Source organism: Schistocerca serialis, chromosome 1 (genome assembly GCF_023864345.2).
Source record: "Schistocerca serialis cubense isolate TAMUIC-IGC-003099 chromosome 1, iqSchSeri2.2, whole genome shotgun sequence".
Taxonomy (NCBI): Eukaryota; Metazoa; Arthropoda; class Insecta; order Orthoptera; family Acrididae; genus Schistocerca; species Schistocerca serialis.
In genome coordinates, this window is record NC_064638.1 from 568,358,411 (window position 1) to 568,386,254 (window position 27,844).

Sequence of the window (27,844 nt, forward strand, 5' to 3'; positions counted from 1 at the left end):
ATTTGCAACCATGCTTTCAGTTGGGAAACGCACATACCTTTGGCAGAATGCCAAGGATTTTGTGCGTGACTGTCTTGCTAGTGAGAGATCTTGCTGTCATGTTAATTTGACAGTTTATCAGTTGTCTTACAGAACAGGATTCCCCAATAATATTCTATGTTAGTGTTAATGAAACAATCTGGTTTGAAGTTCTACTACATATTTTGATTTAAATTCCACTGCTAATGCTCTAACCGCAACAGCTTACAATTTGCAATCCATTTTCAGAAAATGGTGATACGGTGACATTTTAGGACTCATTTTTCCAAGTTCATAAAAAAAGATATTTGCTTTAACCCCTGTAATTAAGTATGGTGGGTATCAAGGAGAAATTATTTGTTCAAATGTGCGGGTGGGGCGGATCGGGGCATTAGCAACTGTGTGGTCCAGCTTTTTTTTGGCCACAGTTTTGCAGTGGCCATTCATGTGAACACACAGCTTGTTTGTTGACTTGCCCACGTAGAAAGCAGCGCAGTGGTTGCAGTTTAGTTTGTAGATCACATAGCTGTTTTCACTTGTAGGCCTGCCTTTGAGGAGTAGGAGATAGCATGGAGAAGGCTGGAATAGGTGTTAGTATGAGGATATATGGGACAGGTTTCGGGTCTAGCTCTATTGCAGGGAATGAGCCATGAGGCAAGGGTTTGGGACAAAGGGTGGGTTAGAGATGGATAGTTATAGTGTGTAGATTCAGTGGGTGGTAGAATACCATGGTGGGAGGAGTGGAGTTGATGGTGGGCAGGAAATTCCTCATTTCAGGACATAGTGAGAGGTAGTCAAATCCCTGGTGGAGAATGAGCTAAGGGATGATTTATCACACATTACTACTATCATTTTCATCTCCATCATGTATTTATGTTGTGTTGTTGCATTCATTTTAGTGGTCAGCAGGTTTGGGTTTGAGTTTGTGTTTGGGAAATTTGTAAGTGGAAAACTGTAACTGCAGTGTGTGCTGTTTGTGACTGAGTCTGTGTTGCTTGAGATGCTGACTTGAGTTCTAACAACATTTGTCATCTCTGTGTTCATGACTGTTATGTTGTTAGCAGAATCTTCAAAGGAATAATTTACTGTCCACTGTTATTTTAAATTATGTGATTTGCTGGGGTGTCATGAACTTGTTGAACTAGGTGAATCTAGCAGTTTTAGATGCAGTTTCTGTAAGTAATGACACAGCCACAATACACCATTCTTGCAACTCAGAAGTTTCCAGTTTTCATCACTGCTTTCAGTCCAGTTCAGTGGACAACTATTTAATCCACCACACTGCAGACTACACTCCTTCATAGCACCAAACACCACATAGTTAAGGTAATGAACTTGTGCTTGGGAGAAACATCACACAGATTTGTGTTTGCTTTATGTCTGCGGTTGCCTTAAATAATTTCATGTAAATGCTTGGATTTTTGCTTAAAGGCCACTGCCAGTTTGCTTCTAAATCCTAGTTTTTCTGAGTTACTGCTCCACTTCTCTTAAAAATCCAGATGTTTGTGATGTTTCACAGTATTAACGTCCTTCCTTCCATCCTTGATTGAAGGGAAGAAATTACTGCCAAAGCTCATAATCATTGTGTTCTCGTATCATAGAGATTCCTTGTTTCAGAACACTGGTGTCTTTGGTGTACTGATCATGACCTAGCTTGCAGTAGAAGCCAAGTACATTAGAATCTGTTGTAATGTTGTAAAAAGTATGACAGGTCATGAAAAAGTACAGTAAAATAAATGAGATGCTGAACTGATAAAGTAAGTCTCCTTTAGCATAGAAAGGCATAAACAAAAGTTATAGGTAGATTTACTTCTTAATGGAAGAAGACCGTTATGGGCAAGTAGATGCAGAACAAATGTGGGAACAAATATCATTGAAGTAAATTACTTATTTTGAAACTTCACCGCTATACATGTTCACATTCACAAAATAACAAAATAAAAAGTCACTTAATGAGCATTTGCAGTATTAGAAGTTAAACTTGGGTTAGTGGATATGAAAGGAATAACAGCAGTTGCCAATGAGGAAGAAACTAACAAGAAGTGATATTTGTTGGCAATAGGCAGTATGTAGTCAGGACCAAGGAAATAACATTTTCTGCCCATTCATGCAGGATATCACCAGAGCTACTCAGAGACATGCACCTCCTTGCCATTGATATTGATTTTTTTTGTATTATTTTTAAAATATGATAGAAAAGCTCGTGAAAGATAGAGGAGTGACTTGGAGAGTAATGAGGTTTCATGGCATGCATGTAGACACTTGGATATCTGTTGGTTGACTTGTACTAAGTTTGTTGCCATGCTTATTTAACTTTCCAATACAGATTGTTAGTGAGCTCAGGACCATAACTTGAATTTTGCAGCGAACAATTGAATCATAAAATGCTCTAGGTTGCTACGAATTTCAGATCTGTAAAAGCATAATGGGAAATAGAAGTATTAATTATGTATTGTTTCACATGCCGTCATCACCATTGTTACTTGTGGTTAAAAGAATTTGAGCTTTACAGCATTGCCAGATGACACTGCAAAGGGTACCATCGTTGATGGTGCAGAAGTCAGCATACTCTCCATATCCCCTATCCTCTTCCCACATTTCAAAAATTGTCATTTGGAATATAATATTTTGTGTTTTGGTTTCATACTTCTGATTCGAACTTATCTTCTGACAGCATCTCTTGCCAGAAGAGCCCCTGGAGACTCGTATGGGTACAGATCTCGACAGGGATCGCCTGATTGAAATATTTACGAAATTAGGATTTCTTGTGCTTGTTCGTGAGAATCTTACAGATGTAACAATGGAGGCAGAGGTGAAGACCATTGCCAATAAAGTCCTGCCATATCATTCGTGTTTTGCTCTCTGCATTCTGAGTCATGGAAAGAAAAGTGAGTATGAGAAGCTAGATAACATCTTGATATTTTGAGTTCACCTTATATTTAGCAATTAATGCAGTGTGAGAGAGACTGTGAAAGGATTTATCAAAGATTTTGTGTTTCATTTAGAACAATGAAAAATAGTGAGTCTAGTTTATGTATTTATAAATGAAAATCAGAAATGTCATTTTTTTTCCATTTCACTAAGAGGTAGTGTAACACGTGTATCACCTGCTCCTTGAACGGCTTATAAATTTAATGACAAGCCACACTGTGACTGCTGACAGATATCTGCAAGCAGCCTGAAGGGTGATTGTTAAGATAGATGTGTACCACACTGTTAACCTCTAACCAAGTTATGGTAATACGTAGTATCTTTGCAGATGTATGATTTAATATTTGGTTTAGAAAACCCAGTACTGTATGGTCTTTGGGATGGGGAATGTTCTACAGAAAAGAAAGTAACATTGGGTGACCTCTGTGATGCTCTCATATTCTTTGGCATATTGCTAAACCATTAAGCACACTGAAATCTCAAACAAATAAGTAAGTAAGTAATTAAAAAGGAAGTAAGTAAGTAAATAAATTTTAAAAAAATACATGGATTATTGTGTAGAATCAGCAGCACCAACAGACTTTTGACAATGCTGTTGTCTACGGCAGAGTATTGTTGGGCTGTCATGAGGAATATCAGAAAGAATCACACAAAGTTCCCACATGGAGCAATGAATGGTAGCTCTCTTTTTAAATGGGAATTAGTACAAGATAATGTCTTTATTAAAGCAAAAGAGCCAGATAATATCTAATGACAAGATAAGTTGTGGACATTTTAAGCATGTCACATTGTAAAAGTATTTATGGGTAATATTGTCACGAAGAAGGAGGTGTAATTAGATGAATGACAAACACTGACTTGACTTAACGAAGGTTTATTTAGCACTTGCACATACAAGAGTGCGGAGCAAACTGCCTCGGGCCAGAACACATACAGTATATTTACACCTACAGAACATTGCAGTACAATGATTCTTAACATTTGGGGCTACTTCTAGAATGTAATCGAACCGAATTTAGAAATTAAAATTGTACAGTCCAGGTGAGTTTTGAACTCACAACCCTCCATGCAACAATTTAGTGTCATAACCACTACACCATGGAGCTAATCAGTTTCTCCTGCGGTAATATTATGAAGTGATGTGAAATGAGACAATCACACAAAATCAGTATTAGGGAAAGGAATGGAATAATCAAGATTTATTGGAAGGGTTTTGGGAAAGTGCAGAGCATCTGTAAAGGAAATAGTGTGTTCGAATGTTAGTGCAACCAGTTTCAGAGTATTGGTCCAGTGTTAGGAGTTCGCACAACAACGGGTTTTGAACGAATTAACAAATAGAGATGTGTCCCTTAGGTGGCAAACAATGTGCATGTGCATGGCAAGCTCAGGACACTTAGCCATTTTGGTGTTTCCTCTTCCTGTGCTCCAATCTAATGAATGTCCTATTCGATACTGACTCGGTCGTATCTCCGGTCTCTGCTTTCTGTTACTCAGTTTTATTTTCTTGTTAAATCTTATACCCCTTTCGATTTATTTACAACAGGCCACCATTAACGGGTGTGATCTCCCTCTTCAAATTTTTTTCATTAGTGCAGTCCATACAGGTGGTCACCAAATACCCTACTCGTTAGCCAGTCCATGTGACAGTCATCGGGTACCTGTATGATGGTAGCCACCAGACCATGCAGGGAATGCACTGTTGGTGCCTATGCTGCTTCCTCCCTGCAAATGCCAAGCAGCTTGTGCCTATCTTACTTGGGACATGCATGAGAGCCATTTGCAATGTTCGGTTGCATACATGGAAAGTGCCCCCTGTTAGAACGAATGGCATAGTGGAGGACCAATCATGGTGAACCATGATTTTCGCCATATAATTCTTGAGTTCTCATCAGAAATGAAATGGAAATGATAGTGTGCCGTTGATGGCCAGAAGCCCCTTCTGGGGGAGTTCGGCCGCTGGGTGTAAGTCCTACTTAAGGTGATGCCACATTGGGCGACTTGCATGATGATGATGATGATGATGATGATGATGACGACGACGACAGCACAACAGCCAGTCCATGTACGGATAAAATCTCTAACCCTGCTGGGGATCAAACCCAGGTCCACTGTCTGGTAGGCAAGCACGTTATGTACCTTAATTCCTGATCTGCATAAGGTCTGACGGTGGGTGCTTCCTAAATACCAAGCTATTATTTTGTGTGGAATAGTGGAGAGGATCACTCCTCTCGATTACCAGTGTGCCTTATCGCAAGAAGGGAACATGAGATCCAATATTGGCTGTTAAATGCACTAGGCATCTAGGGACAAGTGCAATTGCCTTTTCTCTGTCCAGATGACAAACTTCTCCCAAAAGGTATTGCTTCCATCAAATGCTCCCTGAATATCCCCTTTCCTTCCTTGTCATTCTGCCCTAGCGACCACTGTAGTCCCTTCCTTTTTAAGGGAAGGGCTCCTCCCCCTTCCCCTTATCTCTACATCTGCACAGGGGACCTTGGCCCTCTACATGCCTGTAAGAGAGACTACCTGACTGACACACCCTAGTTGAGGGTTGCTCCCTTCCAGCCCCACTACCAAAACCACTTCATCATCATCCCCCAACAGAGAGGTGTGGCCATAGGTCTCAGAGCAGCATGCTACTTGTCTGTACTGCTCTATGTGGATACTACTCATACCGAATTCAAATCCATGAGGAGGAGGACGAGGACGAGGATGAGGACGGGGCGGGGGGTGGGGGGGGGGGGGGGGGGGGGGGTGTTTGAAATCAGATGTGAAGACAGACTTGGCACCCATGACTGCCCTGGGCCCCACCCCTACCACCTCCACCACTATCAAAATCATCCAACACGTGGTGCTAAGCCAAACAGAATTGTGATTGAGAATTTTATCTTTTTCACACTGCCATTGGAAGGGAGTACATGCTCTTGCTCTGTGCACTTTGCCCAAACATCGGTGCCCGACATCCACCCCTGTCTTTTGTCTCCACAAAATGTGAGCAGTGTGTGTCATCCTGTCTTTCAAGGTATGTAGTTGGGAGTGCTGTAAACTTCTTTTTGTAATGGAAACTCCTCAGCACACTTATCAATGTGCCAAAATACAGCTGTGATTGAATACATATCAGTTGTTATGTCATCCATGCATAAAATGCGAGCACCACAATCTAGCTCTTTATAACTGGAGGTGGTTGGAGGAATAGCTTTTGTCTGACTGGGTTTTGGGAGGCCTTGTGCACTAGTGATCACGCGCTCCACCTGGAGTCATATTGGAATGACTTCTTACTTATCAGCATCTTACTGCTGTCTTCTTTGACCTGCATAAAGTCTGTGATGTCACCACACAGTGCCACTGCACCCTCAACACCTTACATGAGTAGGCCTTCAATGGATTTCTTCCAATTTTCACTTTTTTTTTCCTTCTCAGTGATTCTTCAGAGTCCAAGTTGGTAGTTCCTACTGTGCTTCCCACATACAGGAAAACAGAATCCCATAAAGCTCTTCCCTGAGTGTGATCCTCTTCTTAATGATGCTAAATAAACTCTCAGAAAAACAGTGGGATCTTTAGTTTTACCATCCTCACATGTTGATGACTTCTACATCTACGAGAGTTCTTAAAGTGTGAGGGTCACCATACTTACATAGCGCATTTCTGTCAATATTAAACTGTTCATCTGCACCCAGAATCCTATCTACATAATAGGTTGTTTGATGTGATATAGACTTGGCAATTTTTAGGACTTGTATTCCTGACAAGTTAATTTTGTTTTCCCATATGTGACAGCTTAAGTTAAAAATTACTGTCCTACATTGTCTTAGTAACATCACCTGAGATGTGGATCTTTCAACCATTTATCAACTCTACAAAGCTTTCATTTTATCACATTTGTAATACAGAAGCCTGCCCCTATAGACCAGCAGCACCATTGGCAATGATCCACCATTCTGGGATCAGCAATCAGGTATGTGACTGGTGTCTTTCGCATGAGCCTGGAGGGCAAGCTCGTAGTAACAGCAGGCATCCTGTGCCCCCCCCCCCCCTCCCCCTCCCTGTACAGATGAGATGCCAGAAGCTATAGCTCATTTACACCGTGCACATTCATAGCCATTCAGAACATTCAAATCAATGCCTTCTGCTTCCTGATATGGAAGTAAGACTTCCAGAAAAGCAGCCTCAGTTGGTCATTCATGTATTGTCCCAGTTACAACCCGTCAATTCCTACTTCTGCTTACCCTTTGTCCTCTCACTATGTCGCCCTCCCCTATGCCTTATCCACAAATTTGTTCTGATCTTTCTCTCTTGGCCCAGGCAATGTGTTAGACCCATTGGTTTTTCTTTAGTTGCTCACCTTGGTACTTGGTGAGTACCCCAATTTAAATATCATTTATACGAAATGATTAAGAGCTGAATACTGGACACACTATACCTTTACGTGCAAGAGAACAAGAAAGCAGAAAGCAACACTCCTGCGTACACTAAGCAGAAACTTTTTGGTAGAACTGATGGCACTCATGTGTGCCCTTCAGTACACCCACACTCACATGAGGCTTTACTAATTTGCAGGGACTCGGCGAGCAGCCTACAGAAAATTCTCAGCCTCCATTGGTAACACAAATACAAGATATCCTCTTAGGATATCAACAACAATAGGAGGTAGGTTGTGTTCCTTTTGTCCCCTGAGTCACATTGGCATCCCAGGGAATAAACTCGTGGCTCAGCTTGCCGAGGGGGCTGACTGGAAAAGTGCTCTGGAAATACAGATATTGTGATCTGCCATGAGGACAGCATCACCTCATTGACTCTCAGCAGCATGAAACAGCAAATCGTGTCACGACCACAATCAAAAAGTTACTGACTGTGTGGTGATCTGCTACAACCATGTTACTGTGTATCCGCAATCTCGGCTGGCTCCATATCGGTCTCACCAGTCTGACCTATGTGTACAGTCTACAAGAAGCTCTCTCTCACCCTATTGTAGCTGTGATGCTCGTGGAGCAGTTGTCTACATCCATTTGGAGTGCCTCTCCTCCGGTGCTACATAACAGACTTCATGACTGGCTGAGTCACTCCTTTAAATGCTAGCAGATAATCTCAAGATGGAAAAAATAGTTTTAAATTTTATCCGTTTCACTGGATTGCATAGTTGTACTTAAAAGCTTCATTATGATCATACTTGCTGCCACACAGCAGAGGAGTGTTACCTGCTGCTGCATTTCAGCCCTCGGGACTTGTGGCTGCCCCAGATGAGGCTTGATTGATTCCTGACGTCCCAGCTCAGTTCAGCTCAGTTATGCCATTACCTTGACACTTAGTTTGTTCTTAAAAATGTCTTACTGCTTCTCTTATTAGACAGCCTACTTAACTATTGACTGAGTGGGGAAGCCTGCTTGGCTGGGGGTATGTCTTCCACTGCATGATAACCAGCTGTGGAACTTGAATTGTTCCCAGCTGACATCGACCCAGTACTATTACCTTTTACCCTCTCCCCCAGATTTCTTAATAATTTATTCTTAATACCTCACATGGCTGTCCTATGCCAATTATCTTTTACCCTCCTTTGTCATTTAAAAAAAAAAATCCTGTCATGTTTCTGACATATCCAGAGTGGATATGTCAGTCCTCAGTGCTTTGAACCCTGAAATGCCCATAGTCCACTCGCCCATCCATCTGTCCGTCCATCCACCTGCCCACCCATCCGTTGTCTATTGAGAGATACACTGTTAGGACTGTAACAGAATGGTATAGGTCATGTGAAATTGTAGCAGCTCAAGAATTCTCATGGTGCTTAAATGGAAATCTTTAGAAGAAAGATAACATAAGTTTTCCAAAACCCTGTTCAGTACTTTAAGAAAATGGGTGTTCATAGAACACTGTGACATTGCTAGGTGCCTGAAAAATTCCCATTTTATGGTGAATGTGTATACAGATGCAAATTCTGCATCAAAATGCGAAAGCGTGAAATTAGTCAATAGATGTTGTTTCACAGTGAATTGTCTAGATGAATTATTTTATCAGAGATGATTTGAAATAGCTTTATTTTGTGCAGATAGATATTGAAAATGTAACCAATTTTCGGTTGCTGGTGTTGCATATGTGGTGAAGCCAGATTTGGAAAGATAATGTGTGTCATATTGTGTTTGCAAAATAAAAAGTGCACGAATGCAACAACACATCAGTGGACTCGATACTATGTTACCACACTAATTACCGGCTGTTGAATGGTCTGAGTTAAGATACAAGTTGCATTATGCAAATTGCTACCGAGCTGTGAGACCTATTCTCTTAAAATAAACACATATGTATGTCTATTAGCTAGAGTTCAAAAGTTGGTATCATACGAACCCTTGTGAGGTAGCAGATTAAGATTGAAAATGTTCTGAACTGTGTTTGCATCAAATACTAGTAGAGGCTGAGCCTGAACCACCTCGTTTATGACACTGCCGACATCAGTAAGCATTTGTGCTGGTAGCTCTTGCTGAATGATTTGTGTCAGTGTTTTTTCTTGTTTCCTTTCTGTATTTTGAAATGAGTGAAGAGACTCACAGAGTTCGCTTACAGATCTTACAACACTAGAAGGGATCATTGATCCCCATGACCATACGTCCATTCTGCTTGTGCAGAACACAGTGTTGTCCAGCAAGAGGGAGGCGGGGTTTGGTACCCTCTCTCACCTTCCCCGTAGCAATGTTAGTTCTAGTTTGTTCAGACTGCCAGTTTATTGTTTCCGCACTCTGCTCTGTAGTGACCAGAAGCCTTCTACATGTTTTGACTGCACTGAGGGGGTGGGTGGGGGAGGTATTCGTCACCGTTTCCATGGCATTGGATAAACCACACGTCATCCATGTTGTGCTAAATAGTGATCACCTCAGAGAGATCAGCATTGGCTTGCTGGGTGTGGGCTTGGCGAACCTTGGTTTTCTGAGCAGGTGACAGATAGGTGGCGCCAGTCCTCTGTAACCATAAGCTCTGGACATGTTTAAACAACCACTGTGCGGCATGTCTGTGGAAGGTTGAGTGTCACAGGGGCCAGGGATCTTGGTTAGCTGCCTGTCGAAAACTCTCTAAAATAAATTCTTGGTTTCAAAGTGTTGTTGTGTGCTGGTGAGATGCATGGCTGTTGAGGTGGAACAGTTGTTAGCAAGCAACCTGTAGGGAACCTGCTGCACCTCAGTAGTATAAGGCCTATCCAGGCTAGTGTAGCTCTTTGTGTGGACCCTCATTCCCCTATCTGCTCGCGGGACTGAGATGGAACCCTCAACCTTAAACTCCAAAACTTTTATTATAATGGATGCATCAACACCTAATCTAACAAGAGGGGTCATGTAAGCAGTCCTCCTGACTTACGAATTTTTCAGAGTTCTTGTATTTGTAGTAACAGAATGTGTGCTGGTAATCAGAAGGTTTTTGATGTTTAAGAGGAAAGAGGGCAGCTTCGAGAAAGTTTCACCTTTTTATATCCAAAAATGAATAAGGAAATTGCTGGCACATCAAAACCTGACAATAGATTTTGTAATGGAACACTGTTGGTTGAAACTTCTAGTTCCCAACAAATGACAAATCTCCAGAAATCTAAATGCCTTGATGAATACAGCACTGAAATGGAGTTATACACCACCTTGAACTACAGCAAAGGCTTTGTGTTGTGAGATCTTGTCAATATTCTGAAAGAAGAATTGAAAGATGATTGGGCTTAAGAAAGTATCCTTGATGTGGAAAATGTCATGAAAAGGATGGATGGAGATCTGGTAAAATCTGGTTCCTTTATCTTTACCTTAAATAGCATGAAACTCCCAGAGCATATCAAGGCGTTTTCCTTTGCTCAAACGTGCGGCCTTCTGTTCCCAACTCAGCGCACTGTTTTAAATTCCAGTGCTTTTGGCATACCACTTTTAAGATGTAAGGTCTAAACCACTTGTGGAAAATAATGGTAAGGCTGCATACAAAGGTGCCGGTTATTTATCTCCTCCGAAGTGTGTAAACTGCTCCGTGGATCACCCTGTCTAGAGTAGGGGCTGTAGTGTCTTCCTCAAAGAAAGGGAGTATAGGATATTGAAGCAACAAAGTGTATCCTGTATGGTGAAGTGAAAAAGATCTGCAAGGCCATGCAGCCTCTCACATTCACTATATCTTTCGCCTCAGCTCTTAAAAAAAGCCTAATCCGACAGCTGATGCCATTGCACAAACAGATGTTGCTAGTGTTGGCACTGCATCCCCCCCCCCCCCCCCAAAAAAAAATAAGTCCTGAAAACATCAGAAAAAGCCACCAGAGGCTGGCAAACAGTCCAGCACTGTCTCTACTATTGCTGCGATAGTTAGTACAAAGTCTTCCCAGCCAAAAAAAGCAAACAGGAAGCTTCCACTGCAGGGGAAAGCAGGCAGTAAATCGTCAGGCCATGTCAGTGTCCTTTGACTTTATGGTTCAACTGCTTCTGCTTTAGAGCCAATGGATTATGAAGTCTGCTGGGGCAGCCTTCTTGCCCCCAAGACTGAACCTCCACCCTTTGACGATTCCCCACCCTTGCAGAGAGACACGGTGAAAATGGCACCTGTGTGGTATATGACTACCATACTACAGAGGAACATTAATGGGTTCAGAACTTGTATGCCAAAACTGAGGCCCCTACCCCAGGCATACCCCCTGTGCATGTGTTTACAAGAAACACATTGTAAATCTATGTTGCCTTGTGCTGTGGGGCTGTACCCTCTACCACTAGGTTATCTGACTAGGGGAGGAGCCAAGGGAAGGTTTGTTGTGTTTGTCAGTTACACATGCACATGCACGTGTGCGCACACACGCCATTCCTTTTCTCTCTCCTTGGTTATTGACCTACAAGTAGCAGCCATTGAAGTGCACTGTATTTACCTACTCAGGATGTGATAAACTCTGAGACTCTCACAGGCCTTATAGAAAAACTTTCCAGACCATTTCTCGTACTTCTGATGTCAGTGTCTATAATGTATTATGGAGCTCGAACTCAACTTACCCTAGGGGTCAAGTTTTGGAGAGCCTTGTGCTGTTTCAGGAGCTGTGCAGCAACATGGACAGTCCTCCTTATTTCTCGAGTGTTACTGGGTCTTCTTAGTCACTGACCTCTTTTAAACCTTCCGGCCCTCACAAACTGCTCATTTGGAAATGGCTGATGACCTACATTCCAGTGACCACTTCCCACTGTGGGTCCACCTACCAGATGGAGCATTACTTGAAAGGAAGTTGCTGAAATAGATGGTCAGCTGAGAGCTAATTATACACTGGTCAGCCAGTTGGCTATGTCTGAGCACTTGGGCAGCATCCGGGAATGAGTGGACCACATCTTTCGAGTGATCCACCATGTCACTGACTTATCCAACCTGGAGTCCTCAGATTATCTAGGATGGTAACCTGGTGGGAAAATGTTACTGATTCTCAACAAAAAACATTTGTTGAAAGCTTAAATATGGTCAGAAGAAGAAAATGAGCAGACCATTTTGGGGGAAAAAAGAAGACGGTTGAAGTTTTAGCAAAAGTAAACATTCCATTCGAAAGTTCCCCAAACACCTTTTTTTTTTTAGCCTGTTTCAGAGCATTAAGACTTAATCTCCAGGCCCAAAGTGTTATTCTTTAAATTTGTATGTCTAATCATTAAAAATAAATAAAGAAAACTTAAGAAATGTTAATTTTACCAAAAAAATTAACGCCATATTTTTATGTCCCTAACCATTGCATGTCTTGTGTAGGGATCATGAGAGTAATATAAGATAAATTAATGCATTTACAGAGGCATATAGTGTCACTTTTCCCTCACTCAATACACAAATGGAATAAGACAACAAATTTGAATAAATGCTTCACGGATTTCTTGCCACATTAAATCTGTATGAAATCTCAAGCATCTGATGATCGTGTGTTGTCATCGTTGTCAGGAGTTAGCTATAGGCCGTGTTGTACTTTTAGTTGACCAGAATTGTCGATAATACTGGTACGAAGCACTGCCCACCATACGTTGGCCAATGCTTGCATAATAAATGAGGAGATGTGGATCTCAGTGCTCTTAATGATGTCAAGCCAAGAAAATAAGATTGGGAAAGGAGTGGTTGTAGGATTAGGAATGGCACTGTTGGCTTTGTTCCCCTAGTCATTGTTGGTTATTTATAGCTGTGAGATATGATAGCCTATATTGCAGAAGGACACACTCAAAGGAAGCATTACGGTATGTTTGTAATCAGGAAAGATGGGCTTGTAAGAGACTTTATGGGAAGTGTGCACCGAAAAAGTTGTAGATTTTGCTCATGTTTCACACGATTGTGATGCATAATTAAATGTAACAAATGCTGCTCTATTAGGATGCATTTCTCAGGGGTTTTCATCTATACATTCAGGTTCAGTTTTACAAGCTTGTCGAATATCAGAGGAAAGTGGCAGTTGGCGAGCAGTAGTGTTAGCGTAACTGTTTGTGGTTGCACACTTGGAACTCTATATGCATTGCTGTAAGGGTCTTGCATTTTTTCCTAATCTTCAACCAAAGACTTGAATCTCTCTAATGGATCAAGTTTCTTTGGAAACCAACACTAATAATGCAATCATAATGATACATTTATGGAGAGCTATAACAAGAAATGATGATGAAGTGAATATTTTGAATTCTTCATTATAGGTAGGTTGACAGCAAGTGAGGTGGTATCCATCATGAAAGTGTGAAAAAATGTGGTACAAACTTCCACCAAGCACACTTGGTGAATGCCACTTTCTCACAAGCATGATTAATTTGTGATAATGATAGTGGAAAATACACCTCACTAACATTTAAAAAGAATGCCCATTCAGGAGCATTTTGGACACAAACCATGAATGTTCCAATTTAGGTATGGATACCTTAGCTGTCATAGATGTGGTACCAGAGACAGCAAAGTAAGTCAATCTTCACAGGATATTATTTCTCTCTGGTTCCTGTAGAGTGTAGAAGCATTCTCTTTTGCTCCAGGAAGTTTGTGACCCATTGAGATTTCTCAAGAACAGTTAAGGAAAGCTCTGAGCACCTCACCATCTTTTCTTCCCCTTTCTTTCTTCATCCATCACACCTGCTTGCAAGCACTGATTTCATACAAAGATTCAAAACTTTTGAAATTATGATTAGGTTCCCGCTCATGACTCACATGCTTTATATTGTCATATGTAGATATAGCACAGGTGTAGAAAACCTTTTCTAGCTACTGCCCACTTTTGTATCTTTGTAAGTAGTAAAATTTTCCAACAGCCCAATGGTTATGCAGTAATGGCGATTTATTAAATAGGGAAGTAAATTAATTTTAAAAATTGGAAAGTAGAGTTACAGCAAGTTGATGATGATGATAATTACTTACCAAATATGTTATGCCAAAATTTTATAAAAAGCAAATGAAAATATATTGAAAAACCCTACCATGAAATGCCCACTAGTGGGCAGTACGGACCAGGTGACTTATCACGTATACTGCATATCAGGTTTTATGCACAGTCCTCTCCCCTCTCCGTTCTCCCTCTTGATGGTTAAATAAGTAGTGCTAGAAACATGCAGTGACATTAGATTGTAGTACTCTGCATTCTTGTGTATTTCATTCCATTGACAACATGAAATTTATTCTCTCTCATTTTTCATTTCAGATGTTGTTTATGGCAGCAATAGCTTACCAGTATATGTTGATAAAATAGAAAGTATGCTGCATGGCTCACAGTGTAAGCCATTGTTTAGAAAACCCAAGATTTTAATCATCCAAGCCTGCCAGGGTACCACTCGCCAACAAGGTGAGTGAGAAATTTTAAGTCAGTCTTGGTATTTTGGAAATTTGTGGTAAGGACTGGGACCAAACTGCTGAGGTCATCAGTCCCTAGGCTTATGCACTACTTAAACTAACTTAACGCTAACAATAACAACAAAACACACACACACACACACACACACACACACACACACACACACACACACACACACACACGCGCGCGCCTCGAGGGGAGCTGCACGAACTGTGACAAGATGCCTTGGACCGCACAGCTACCCCGTGTGGCAATCTTGATATAATAAATATCATGCATGAACAGTGTGTGAATGTGTGTGTGTGTGTGTGTGCGAGACATATATTGCATTCTTTTCTAATTCCTGGTGCATTTTCTTGGCAAGTTAACAAAAATTAGTTACATTAACCTGAGAATGATGTAATTGTTAATTAGAAAGAGTTCATGTTTCAAAGTATGAACGTATTGCAAAAATACATATCCCCACAGTCGTTTAATGAACAAAGTAAGAGCATATGGACTGTGAGACCAATTGTGTGATTGGATTGAAGAGTTCCTAGATAACAGAACGCAGCATGTCATTCTCATTGGAGAGACGTTTTCCAAAGTAAGAGTGATTTCAGGTGTGCTGCAGGGGAGTGTCGTAGGACCATTGCTATTCACAATATATATAAATGACCTTGTGGATAACATTGGAAGTTCACTGAAACTTTTTGCAGACGATGCTGTAGTATATAGAGAAGTTGTAACAATGGAAAATTGTACTGAAATGCAGGAGGATCTGCAACGAATTGATGCATGGTGCAGGGAATGGCAAATGAATCTCAATGTGGACAAGTGTAATGTGCTGCGAATACACAGAGAGAAAGATCCTTTATCATTTAGCTACAATACAGCAGGTCAGCAACTGGAAGCAGTTAATTCCATAAATTATCTGGGAGTAGGCATTAGGAGTGATTTAAAATGGAATGAACATATAAAATTAATCATCAGTAAAGCAGATGCCAGACTGAGATTCATTGGAAGAATCCTAAGGAAATGCAGTCCGAAAACAAAGTAAGTAGGTTACAGCACACTTGTTTGTCCACTGCTCGAATACTGCTCACTGGTGTGGGATCCATACCAGATAGGATTGATAGGAGGGATAGAGAAGATCCAACGGAGAGCATCACGCTTCATTACGGTATCATTTAGTAATCACGAAAGCGTTACGGAGATGGTAGATGAACTCCAGTGGAAGGCTCAGCAAGAGAGATGCTCAGTAACTCGGTATGGGCTTTTGTTGAAGTTTCGCGAACATACCTTCACTGAGGAGTCAAACAGTATTTGCTCCCTCCTACATATATCTCGCGAAGAGACCATGAAGATAAAATGAGAGAGATTAGAGCCCACACATAGGCATACCGACAATCTTTCTTTACAGAACAATACAAGACTGGAATAGAAGGGAGAACCGATAGAGGTACTCAAGGTACCCTCCACCACACACTGTCAGGTGGCTTGCAGAGTATGGATGTAGATGTAGATACATAAATTGCTTGAAGCTATAAATGGTATCAAATGTGCATTAGTTACCACTGAAAAGGGGGATTACTGATGTGTGGTATAGGCTTGACAATATTCTGTGATTACTTTGGTCTGTCTTGTGAATGAATAAATTATAACAGTAGTTCGTAACTATGCACATTCTGTTGGACTTAATGAGAAAACTCAGCATCGGATATTTATTGTGACCTCTTTTTGTTTTCTGTAGCTGTTCCCTATGAAGACATTGTGACGGATGGACCTGCATGTGTAAGGACTGCACCAGAAGTTGGTGATATGGTAACATTTTGGTCAACTGTTCCAGGATACGCTGCTTTCCGGGATAAGGTATCAGAACTGTTTATCACTATTATTATTATTATCATTATCTGAAAAGCAACCTCCATTACTCTATAAATAAAGTACTGGAACAATAGAAGCAAACCTGTTAGAGGAATATTAAAATACTACCTTTGTATTATTTCTCTACATCCTCATTATTCACCTTCAAGCATGTATTGTAACTCTTAACAAGTTGACAAATTCATTTTGCACACAGTTCTGACACCAGAGACTGCAGCCAATTTAAAACAGCATTTTGAAGTTTTTCATCAAACTCAATATTGGAATTCAGACCACTTTTTCATGTGAGTGATGAAATGGAAGTCACTGGGGGCCGAGTCTGGGTTGCAATGTGGATTTCCAAAAATGTTCATTTTAATGGACACAACAAGTTTTGTTTGCCATGCAGTGTGGCTAAGCATTATTGAACAAAAATGTGACCGCAGTAGTGAAGCGTCCATGTCTCACTAATTTTAAATGATGCTTCTGTCACCATAATGTCTTATCTGAATTGATTGTCCTTCAACATTCTGTGAAATCCACAAAAAAGATTCCTCTGGAAAACCTTCAACCAAAGTGAAGACACATAGGGGCACTCGGCGACCATACTCTAATTTAGAGCAGGGAAACTGTGTGAATTATAAAAGACGGTGAACAATCAAAAGGTCCTGATAATGAAAATCGGAGACCTGAATAACAGGTGACAACACTGTAGGCTTCAGTAACTACAGTCTGCTCAAGAACAAAGCGGACAAGAAAACAGGTGAAGGAGCTGCATTCCTGGGAATGGCCTTTTTGATCAACAAGTGGATCTTCTAGTTAGTAATAGAAGTGAAACCAATATACAGACTGATGACAGTGAGGCTTAAATTTGCTAATAAGTCTTAAATGATAACTGATGCACTTGCACCAGGAAACAAAGATAACAAGAGGGACAAAATAGTAATCAGTAAGTGCTGGGACAAACTAGAGAAAACCATGAAAAAAATTTCTAAAGATATTAAAATTCTGTTAGGTTGTAACTGAGACTTGTCAGAAATATGACCGTACTCACCCTGTGGCTATGACATTCTAACTTTTCCTCTGTTACCCCTTCTCCCTCCTCATCCCAGTCTTGCCTCACTCTCCTTTTGCCCTTGGCTTTTCCCCCTCTCCTTCCCCTCTGGTTGCTGCTCCCCCTTCCTGACCAGGGAAGTGTCCCCCTTCTTCAGCAGAGAAGAGATTCAGAGGAACAGTAGGTCAATAACCAGGATACAGATTCAGTAATGAGAATGGTCAGACAGGTTCTGCTATGTTACTTGTACAGTATCAGGATAATGTCAACTCCCTTCAAGAAAGAGATTTAGAAAACAAAGATGTAGAGATCACTGCTGAAATCCTGAGAAGAATCCAAATTTGACCGTGTACTAATTATACACAAGAACCACAGAGAACTCAGGGATGTAGAGGTCAGAAGAGTGGAAGACATAAGCTCAGATCATTATCTCACCAGAATCAATACCAGGACCTCCCCCCTCACGAGACTCTCTAGACCCTCTTATGATTTCATGTGTGGTGCACATGGTCCACCAAGCTATTGCAGCCCTTTCTTCTATCCCAGGCTGCATTCTCTTCCCTGCGGCTGTCTCTCTCTGTCCTCGTCCTCCTCCTCCTCCTCCTCTTTTGGTGTCCTTGCTTACGTCACCCCGGCTATCCTCCTGTATTCTGCTATCCATTAAGAAGATTGTGCAACCCCCCCACCCCCTTCCTAATTTCTTTTTTTCTTACCATTTGGGTTTCAACCTCTTCATCCAAATTTCATCTCCATAGTGTGAGCCAGTTGAGGAAGAACACCTTATTTAGTCTTCTGCATGTGGCCTTACTAACTATTCCATCTTTTCCTAGACATCATTGTCTTTTAACACTATACGGCCAGCACGGTAGCCAGTCTGTGTGAAGGATTGTTATGTAATATTATTGGTTGAGCACCTTTACAGCTCTGACACCTGAGCTGCTTCCTCCCCATGTATGCCTAGGAGTGGTGACCTGTCATTCTGGAGCATTGGAACTCCCAGCAATGGCCTCTGATGCAGGCACGTTCGTTGTCAATCAGAACTCCCTCTGCTGTCCAATCTGTGGATCTGTATGCCTGTGACCATCTTGGTAACATTGTGGTGTATGTTACTCCTCGCCAGTCTTTGAATATGGTTCCGCAAGTCATTTTTAATAGGGAATTAATCCTTCAAACTGACGAGGAACTCCGAACCAGTCTGAAATGGTGGGGCATTCATTTTGTTCATTGTGTTCAGAAAGGCTGTAAGGACAATCATGTAGATACTGGTGCCTTTATTCTCTCATTTGAGGGGGTTGTTCTGGAGTAGGTCAAGATTATCGTTTATTGGTGTGCTGTGAAGCCTTACGTCATGTCACCTAAGAGGTGCTTTTGGTGTTCAAGTTCTGTGCGCGTCTTCCTGCCGTACTGTGGACCATTTGCGTGTTGAATGTGGACACACACTACATGGGGAGAGTTCCTGTGTTTCACTGCTCTTGTGCATTTATTGTTGCAACCATCACTCTCCATGATCGCCAGATTGTCAAGTGAATGAGAAGGAAAAGAAGAGGCAGGAGGATCAGTCCCTTGATTATTTATACTACACTGAGGCTTGTCAGAAATTTGACCATACTCACCCTGTGGCTATGACATCTAACTTTGCCTCTGTTACCCCTCCTCCCTCCTCATCCCAGTCTTGTCCCCCCCCCCCCCCTCTCCTTTTGCACTCGCCTTTTCCCCCCTCTCCTTTTGCACTCGCCTTTTCCCCCCCCTCTCCTTTTGCACTCGCCTTTTTCCCCCCTCTCCTTTTGCACTCGCCTTTTTCCCCCCTCTCCTTTTGCACTCGCCTTTTTCCCCCTCTCCTTTTGCACTCGCCTTTTTCCCCCCTCTCCTTTTGCACTCGCCTTTTTCCCCCCTCTCCTTTTGCACTCGCCTTTTTCCCCCCTCTCCTTTTGCACTCGCCTTTTTCCCCCCCTCTCCTTTTGCACTCGCCTTTTTCCCCCCCCTCTCCTTTTGCACTCGCCTTTTTCCCCCCCTCTCCTTTTGCACTCGCCTTTTTCCCCCCTCTCCTTTTGCACTCGCCTTTTTCCCCCCTCTCCTTTTGCACTCGCCTTTTTCCCCCTCTCCTTTTGCACTCGCCTTTTTCCCCCCTCTCCTTTTGCACTCGCCTTTTTCCCCCCTCTCCTTTTGCACTCGCCTTTTTCCCCCCCTCTCCTTTTGCACTCGCCTTTTTCCCCCCCTCTCCTTTTGCACTCGCCTTTTTCCCCCCCTCTCCTTTTGCACTCGCCTTTTTCCCCCCTCTCCTTTTGCACTCGCCTTTTTCCCCCCTCTCCTTTTGCACTCGCCTTTTTCCCCCCTCTCCTTTTGCACTCGCCTTTTTCCCCCCTCTCCTTTTGCACTCGCCTTTTTCCCCCCTCTCCTTTTGCACTCGCCCTTTCCCCCCCCCCCTCTCCTTTTGCACTCGCCCTTTCCCCCCCCCCCCCTCTCCTTTTGCACTCGCCTTTTCCCCCCCTCTCCTTTTGCACTCGCCTTTTCCCCCCCTCTCCTTTTGCACTCGCCTTTTCCCCCCCTCTCCTTTTGCACTCGCCTTTTCCCCCCTCTCCTTTTGCACTCACCTTTTCCCCCCTCTCCTTTTGCACTCACCTTTTCCCCCCTCTCCTTTTGCACTCACCTTTTCCCCCCTCTCCTTTTGCACTCACCTTTTCCCCCCTCTCCTTTTGCACTCGCCTTTTCCCCCCCTCTCCTTTTGCCCTCTCCTTTTCCCCCCCTCTCCTTTTGCACTCGCCTTTTCCCCCCCTCTCCTTTTGCACTCGCCTTTTCCCCCCCCCTCTCCTTTTGCACTCGCCTTTTCCCCCCCTCTCCTTTTGCACTCGCCTTTTCCCCCCCCTCTCCTTTTGCACTCGCCTTTTCCCCCCCTCTCCTTTTGCCCTCTCCTTTTCCCCCCCTCTCCTTTTGCACTCGCCTTTTTCCCCCCTTTCCTTTTGCACTCGCCTTTTCCCCTCTCCTGTTGTTCCCACTCCCTCCCCTCTGGGGAAGCATCTCCCAATGTTGGGTCCCCCTCTCGGGATGCCTCCTCTCCCCTTGTTGTCCAGACCAGAGGCCTGCTGCACACATTGGCCGTGGGACTCAAAATCTGTGCACACCAAGGTCACCTGATCTCTGTCCGGGCCCTGCACTACTTGACATACAAAAGAAAAGAAGAAGAAATGTAAGTTCTGGGACAAGGCCCCTCCAGTGCCTCCAGAATGTTGCAACCTGAATCTGATCTATTGTTTATGGATGTCACCCCACCCTTGTTGGTGATAGTTGGTGACCCAGCAGAGTGTCTGTCCTCGGACCGTTTGCCTCCCATTTGGATCCCCATGTTATCCTTATTCAGTTGAACTGTAACAGATACTACAGTCACCTTCCAGAGTAGCAATTCTTAGTTTCCTTTTACTCTGCAGCTTGTATCATTCTACATACAGGAATCTCATTGTATTGATGTTTACTCACTGATTCTTTTGGGTTCCATGCTTTCTGTCTGAATTGGGTGTACTGTTTGATGGCTCCCAGTGGTGCTTGCATGTTGGTCCTTCTGGACATTGTTAGCACACGCATCACCCTTTGTCGCAAAGAGGGAACAGTTGCTGACCTCGTCCACTTGGACTCTGTAGTCACTGTTTCGAGTCTCTATCTTCCTCATAACAGGCCACCTACGTCTGCTGCCTTAACTACCCCCCCCCCCCCTCCCTCCCCCTTGGAGATTTTAATGCCCATCACTTCCTTGTGAGGAAATGCTTTTTTGTGTAGTCAGGTTCTCCTTACACACCAGTTTTTTGCGAACCATTATGATAGTTTGCCTGCCCATTTTAGTGCCACTTCCCCATTTCAGAGACCCTTCAGCTGATGGATTTGCAGCTTCTCATCAAATTCCTTGTCGCTCAGATGTGCAGATCCAACCACAAAATCTTGTGATGACGAAAAGAACTGCAGCATACTGGTGCAGTATTTATATGAATTACTGAATTGTTCTCAACCAGCAGATAGATCCCAAGGAGTCGAGAGATAAAGAGAAATAAATCAAAAGCACCAATGAGTTGATAAAGAGACAAATCGTGAAACTGAAAAATGATAGAATGGTAGGAGAAGGTGGCATTGTTGCTGAATGCCTAAAGGGAGCTGGCTCTAATACCATCAGAGGCATAACTAATATCGTAAGACATGGTAATACCTGCAGACAGGATGTACACAGTTATACATCTTCTACATAAGAAAGAGGGTAGGACTGATGTTACCAATTTCAGAGGGCTATCTTTACTGCCTGTCAAATAGGACACATTTCAACTGGAAAACAAGATAGGAGAATACTAAGCACACTTCAGACGAGGAAGATCCTGTTCAAAGTCTAAAGACTAGAGCAGAGAGATCACATGCATACTTTCACATTTCAAGAAGGCACAAGACACTATAGGTACACCATCACTGATCCAAGAACTGCAAGAGAGCTGTATCGATGAGAAGACAGTGAACATTATCAGTCAGTCACTAACAAACACCAAATTCAAAATGGAATTAATGGAATAGTTATCAGAGCCCTTAAAGTTTAGAACAGTGGTGAGACAGGGCAATAGTATTTTACTGCTCTTGTTCAGCTTACTATTATATAAAGTTGTCGGGGAACTGGAAAAAGAATTGAAGACACGGGGTCTTTATTAAGCCAATCAGGCTGAGGTCGAGAACTGAAGGACTAGATATTAATTGCCAGGCTGATGAATTTGCCATACTCGCAGATAATACAGAAACTACAGTAAAGCAAATAGAGGTTCTGAAAGCGATAGTCGCAAAGGTAGGTCTACAAATCTCCATAAAAGAATACATATGAAACCAAAAATACACATGAAAAATGGTTATGAAAAAATGTTGTGAGATCAAGAGTTTTTAAATTCAGTTACTGACCAAATGATATGGACACATGGGATAGAGAAAGTAGTTCATGAACAGAGAAATAGGGAGATTATTAGAGCGTACTAGAAGACTGGAAACGTAACGCCTATCACATGTTGTTAAAGTGAGAAATCACAACAGTGCCATCAGGCCAGAACCAGACACCTTGTATGCGGCAGATATGTTGATTGTCGACTGGACACATGCACTAGAAAATATCGAGAAACCTGAGGTTAGAATCAGAAAAATCCTTCTGGCAACTCGACCCCCCTCCCTGGTGTACAGAGGTTTTTATTAGTTACAGAATTCTCATACATCGTGGATAACAATCAATTAATATAACAAATTTCCAGTGTATTAATTTTTTGTCACCTATAAAAATGTAGTCCATGTGGCATAATAAATCTTGAAACTGACCCAACTCATTTATACAAAACAAAGTGGCAATTTTAGAGACCCCCCTCCCTCTATCTCCCTGTATAAATTTCTACTGATGCCATGGCTTTAGAAATTTCTATTTTAGTTTCTGTAATTAGATTCTTCTCCTAAGGTTAACAAAATTGTGTACTGTGATGCTTGATATTATCTGTGGATTCTGTTTATTATGTGTTAACCAGAACTTGTCATTGGGAATGTCATCATGCATTATTGTTGTTTCATTTTGTTGTTTATCCATATTATCTTTTCAGGTTCACGGTTCATGGTTCGTCAAATCACTCTGGAACGAAATGATGAGTGAAGGAACCCAAAGGGATCTTGCGAAAATATTCACTCGTGTTATTGGTAGAGTGAGTGACCGCCATGCTAATATGGATGGTGAAAGAAAAGCCATGATGCCAACATTCAATTCTACCTTACGTCGCGATTTAATATTTCCTCGTCTACCTAAGTCTTATGCTGAAGCTGCACACAAAGTAGTAGAAAGAATTATGTATTACAAGCTAATTGATGAATTTGCCAACTTTTATTTGGCAAAGAGGCGACGACAAATGTTTCATTGAAAAAGTACTTCTGACATTGTTAGGCCACAATCGTATCTGGCCAAAAACTGCTAAGAGGTGCTGATACGGTCATTGGGAAACAGTTGTTACCTTAATTTTATGGCTGTGAAGAATTACATTTTGAGATGGAAATTATTTTTTTATCTTTGTACACTTTCTCTTCTGTATTTGAAATAATGTTGTGATCATAAACATTCGTTTGTGAAGGTCCTGTAGTTCTTCTATTTTTGTAATGTATGTAGATGCTTGTCGAAAAAGTTACTTGGAAAGTTCTTGATATGTACTACAAACATCAGAAATCAGAAGGAACTGCTGCTGAGCAAATGGAGTCATGATAAAGTACAGTGAATTTAAACTGATTCTTAAAAGGTTTTTATCTCCCTCATCTTAAGCTATTGGTAAAAATTACTATTTTTCCGATTTGTGACAGCTCAATTATGCAGTGATTCATTTTGTTATAAACAAGTAAGTTGCCAGATACCTGTTTTTAGACAAATGTGATTAAAATACAATCCAGCAACGTTGCTGTTACTACATACTAACTGAAATGATTAAGAGTCCAAATATTGTTGTGAAAGCTGTAGTGACAACATTTACTTACATACACACTCACTCACTCACTTTCTGCAGTTATTTCTGGCTTTGATTCTTCAAATCAGTGTGACACATGGTAATTGCAACTTGATCTGATCATCAAACTTGTCTTGTACCTTCATGGTAGGAGGTTTGTTCGTATCCCATTATATAAACAGACTTCTTTTTGATTAGAGTGCTCTGTTGATCACCTTATGGATAAATCAGTTCATTTCCAGATTTCCAACTTACTGTAGTTCTTTGTCAATTCAGTTTTGATTCATGGTGTCAGTGATTAATGATTTTATATTTTTATCTCTATTGGAATATAGTGCTTAAACATTTTTTGTTTTATAGCTATTACAGATTTCTATCCCAAACAGAGATAAGTCTGAATACCAGCTCAATTATGTGGTGATTTCATTTTGTTACAAACAAGTAAGTTGCCAGTGAGCAGCTAAATTTGTAGCTAACCATAATTTTGAAGCTGGTGGTAGAATATGTACAATAACTTCCATACCACATGCTACACTTTTTCTCCTGGCAAAAACCTTGATAGTCACAAATATGACTAAGTGGCTAGTAACAACATACTTAAAAACACTTTTGGATCTGTTGATCACGAATACTAACACTAATTGGTATTTGTGTACACAGGGCCTCTGGGATTCTTTGTGCTCACATGGAAAATGGTATTTTGTTAAAGGTAGGTTGTTGTACCCAGAGTGTTAACCTATAATATTCATTGTTTTCAATGACGAAGCTAAATTTTAGAGGTTTAGCTGATGTATTTTTGAGTGTATCTCCCACTATATATGAAGATAGTGGCCGAAACGTTGGAACATTTTATATCCTGATGTCATTTCTAGGAAACAACATCACATAGAATGCATGCTGTCGCATCCCAGGTACAGGTTTCACGTGAGATTGCGTGACACGGTTTGTAACCACAGAGTAGCTGCTTGGCCTTAGTGAGAGGGAGACTTTGACCTAGCTAAGAAGTTACAATCCTTGGTGTGAAAGTGGAAGAAGGCTGGGAGATAATTGAAGTATTCTCCAGAATTGTTTTACTATCTGAAGTTTATTCAAAATATACAGAATGACTTCCTAACTGCTCTGGGTGAGACGTTTCCAATGAGCAGCCAAGTCTGATGCAGAGACGGTGTAAGACAACTGCCGTTCTGTCTACTCTTAGATTGCAACCCACACGACTAGCTTAAGAGTCTCACAGCTGCTGCCTATCTGATCATCAGCTCCGAGTGCTAACTCCACAGCAAGCCCTGACTCTCCCTGCAACACCTCGTGTCAGACCTCTGTCTCGTCTCCTGATTCCCTTGACCTCTTACTGCCTATTTTCTTCACTCCTAGACTGTCTGCTTTGGAGCGTCTCGCTGCCGAGTTTTGTATCCTTTTCCTCTTCGACCCCACTGTCTATTGCAATGACGTAATGTCGAGGGCTACTTGCCTCCTTATTGGCTGTGATGGTTGCACTATTCTTCTGTGGTTCTTCAGAGGCTGGGTGGAGGGGTAGAGACGCCTCTTAATATGGTCACACACTGCATCCTTAGCCCTGTATTGGCTTCTCGTAACGTAGTGCTGTCCCCACCAGAAGGCCCAGTAGGCCCTCCCTCTTTCTCCCTCTCGTCTCTCTCTCTCTCTCTCACTCTCTCTCTCTCTCTCTCTCACTCTCTCTCTCTATCTCTATCTCTATCTATCTATCTAACCAGCAATACTGTTTATAACTTCAGTTCCCATCCTTATCACGGACCCTATCGTCAAAAGTACAGAGAACCCTCTTCGTTTATTTATGGCTCATAGCTTTGAGCTCATCAAGCACAGCTGCCCATTGGCCTGGCCTGGCGTCGGCAAATAAGGTATATTGTGTGGAAAAATAATTTGCTTGTGTATATGTAATGTTGTTTGTAGATTGTTCCTTTACATATATACCTTTGTGCTTAAACTGTGAAGTTTAGAGTAAGAAATACCTGAGAAACTCATATTCTCAAGTATATTTATATGTTTTTGCATTGCACATGTACTAATGTTGTTCATTGGGCACTAATTGATGTGAAATTTTGGAATATTATACATATCATTTCAAAGTTTTGCATGTTCTGTGTTTACTGATTTTATATTTGTGAACAGTTTTTTCATTATAGCATTTTGAAATATGCACAGGAATGATTTTTAAAATTGTATGCTATACAGTGTAATCAGTAAAACAATTTAATGGCTGTTTATAAAAGCATTTTTACATTTGTTTTTTTAGTTATATTTAAACTTAATAATGATTGTCAGCAGTCAGTTGCTGGTGTATCATAGTATGGAGATTTCTAACATAATTGTGGAATACAGTCACAGTTATTTAAACTATTTAAAATAATACATGAGCACAAAGTATTTTTGCACGACTAGTGTCAAAACAGTTTTTCGAATTCCAGATCTGTCGCATTATTATTTTAATCCTTTTACAGTCAACTTTTACTATTATGCTAGAAAACTGCCATTGAACTGAAAATGTTGCAGAAACTGCCAACACAAAAATGTCTTTAAACAAGATTATTCATGTACTGAAAATGATTTTCTTTATCATTAACTGAAACATTAGACTGTTGCCTGTAATAGTTTATTTATATTTGATTTGTTTTGAGGCAGTAGGTAGGGGAAAGGGGGGGGGGCAGGGAGGGGGGGGGGGGGGGGGGGTGGAGACTACTAGACTACTAGCACAGGTTGCAGAGACAAAAGAGCATTAATGTTGTTGTTGTGGTCTTCAGTCCTGAGACTGGTTTGATGCAGCTCTCCATGCTACTCTATCCTGTGCAAGCTTCTTCATCTCCCAGTACCTATTGCAACCTACATCCTTCTGAATCTGCTTAGTGTATTGATCTCTTGGTCTCCCTCTACGATTTTTACCCTCCACGCTGCCCTCCAATGCTAAATTTGTGACCCCTTGATGCCTCAAAACATGTCCTACCAACCGATCCCTTCTTCTTGTCAAGTTGTGCCACAAACTTCTCTTCTCCCCAATCCTATTCAATACCTCCTCATTAGTTACGTGATCTACCCACCTTATCTTCAGCATTCTTCTGTAGCACCACATTTCAAAAGCTTCTATTCTCTTCTTGTCCAAACTATTTATTGTCCATGTTTCACTTCCATACATGGCTACACTCCATACAAATACTTTCAGAAACGACTTCCTGACACTAAAATCTATACTCAGTGCTAACAAATTTCTTTTCTTCAGAAATGCTTTCCTTGCCACTGCCAGTCTACATTTTATATCCTCTCTACTTCGACCATCATCAGTTATTTTACTCCCCAAATAGCAAAACTCCTTTACTACTTTAAGTGTCTCATTTCCTAATCTAATCCCCTCAGCATCACCCGATTTAATTCTACTACATTCCATTACCCTTGTTTTGCTTTTGTTGATGTTCATCTTATATCCTCCTTTCAAGACACTGTCCATTCCGTTCAACTGCTCTTCCAAGTCCTTTGCTGTCTCTGACAGAATTACAATGTCATCGGCGAACCTCAAAGTTTTTATTTCTTCTCCATGGATTTTAACACCTACTCCGAATTTTTCTTTTGTTTCCTTTACTGCTTGCTCAATATACAGATTGAATAACATCGGGGAGAGGCTACAACCCTGTCTCACTCCTTTCCCAACCACTGCTTCCCTTTCATGCCCCTCGACTCTTATAACTGCCATCTGGTTTCTGTACAAATTGTAAATAGCCTTTCGCTCCCTGTATT

General features: G+C 41.6%; 1 protein-coding gene across 2 annotated transcripts in view; it reads left to right on the forward strand.

Annotated features, from left to right (window-relative positions):
• LOC126476135 (caspase-8) overlaps nt 1-26,258 on the forward strand; it is a 132,105-nt gene extending 105,847 nt beyond the window's left edge. For both annotated transcript variants that reach the window (XM_050103521.1, XM_050103522.1), the window contains exons 8-11: nt 2,693-2,906; nt 14,561-14,701; nt 16,443-16,561; nt 23,201-26,258. In XM_050103521.1, the coding sequence (XP_049959478.1) occupies nt 2,693-2,906; nt 14,561-14,701; nt 16,443-16,561; nt 23,201-23,512 (786 nt within the window). In that variant the 3' untranslated portion in view covers nt 23,513-26,258. The remainder of the gene's footprint in view (nt 1-2,692; nt 2,907-14,560; nt 14,702-16,442; nt 16,562-23,200) is intronic.
• The last annotated feature ends 1,586 nt before the right edge of the window (nt 26,259-27,844 follow it).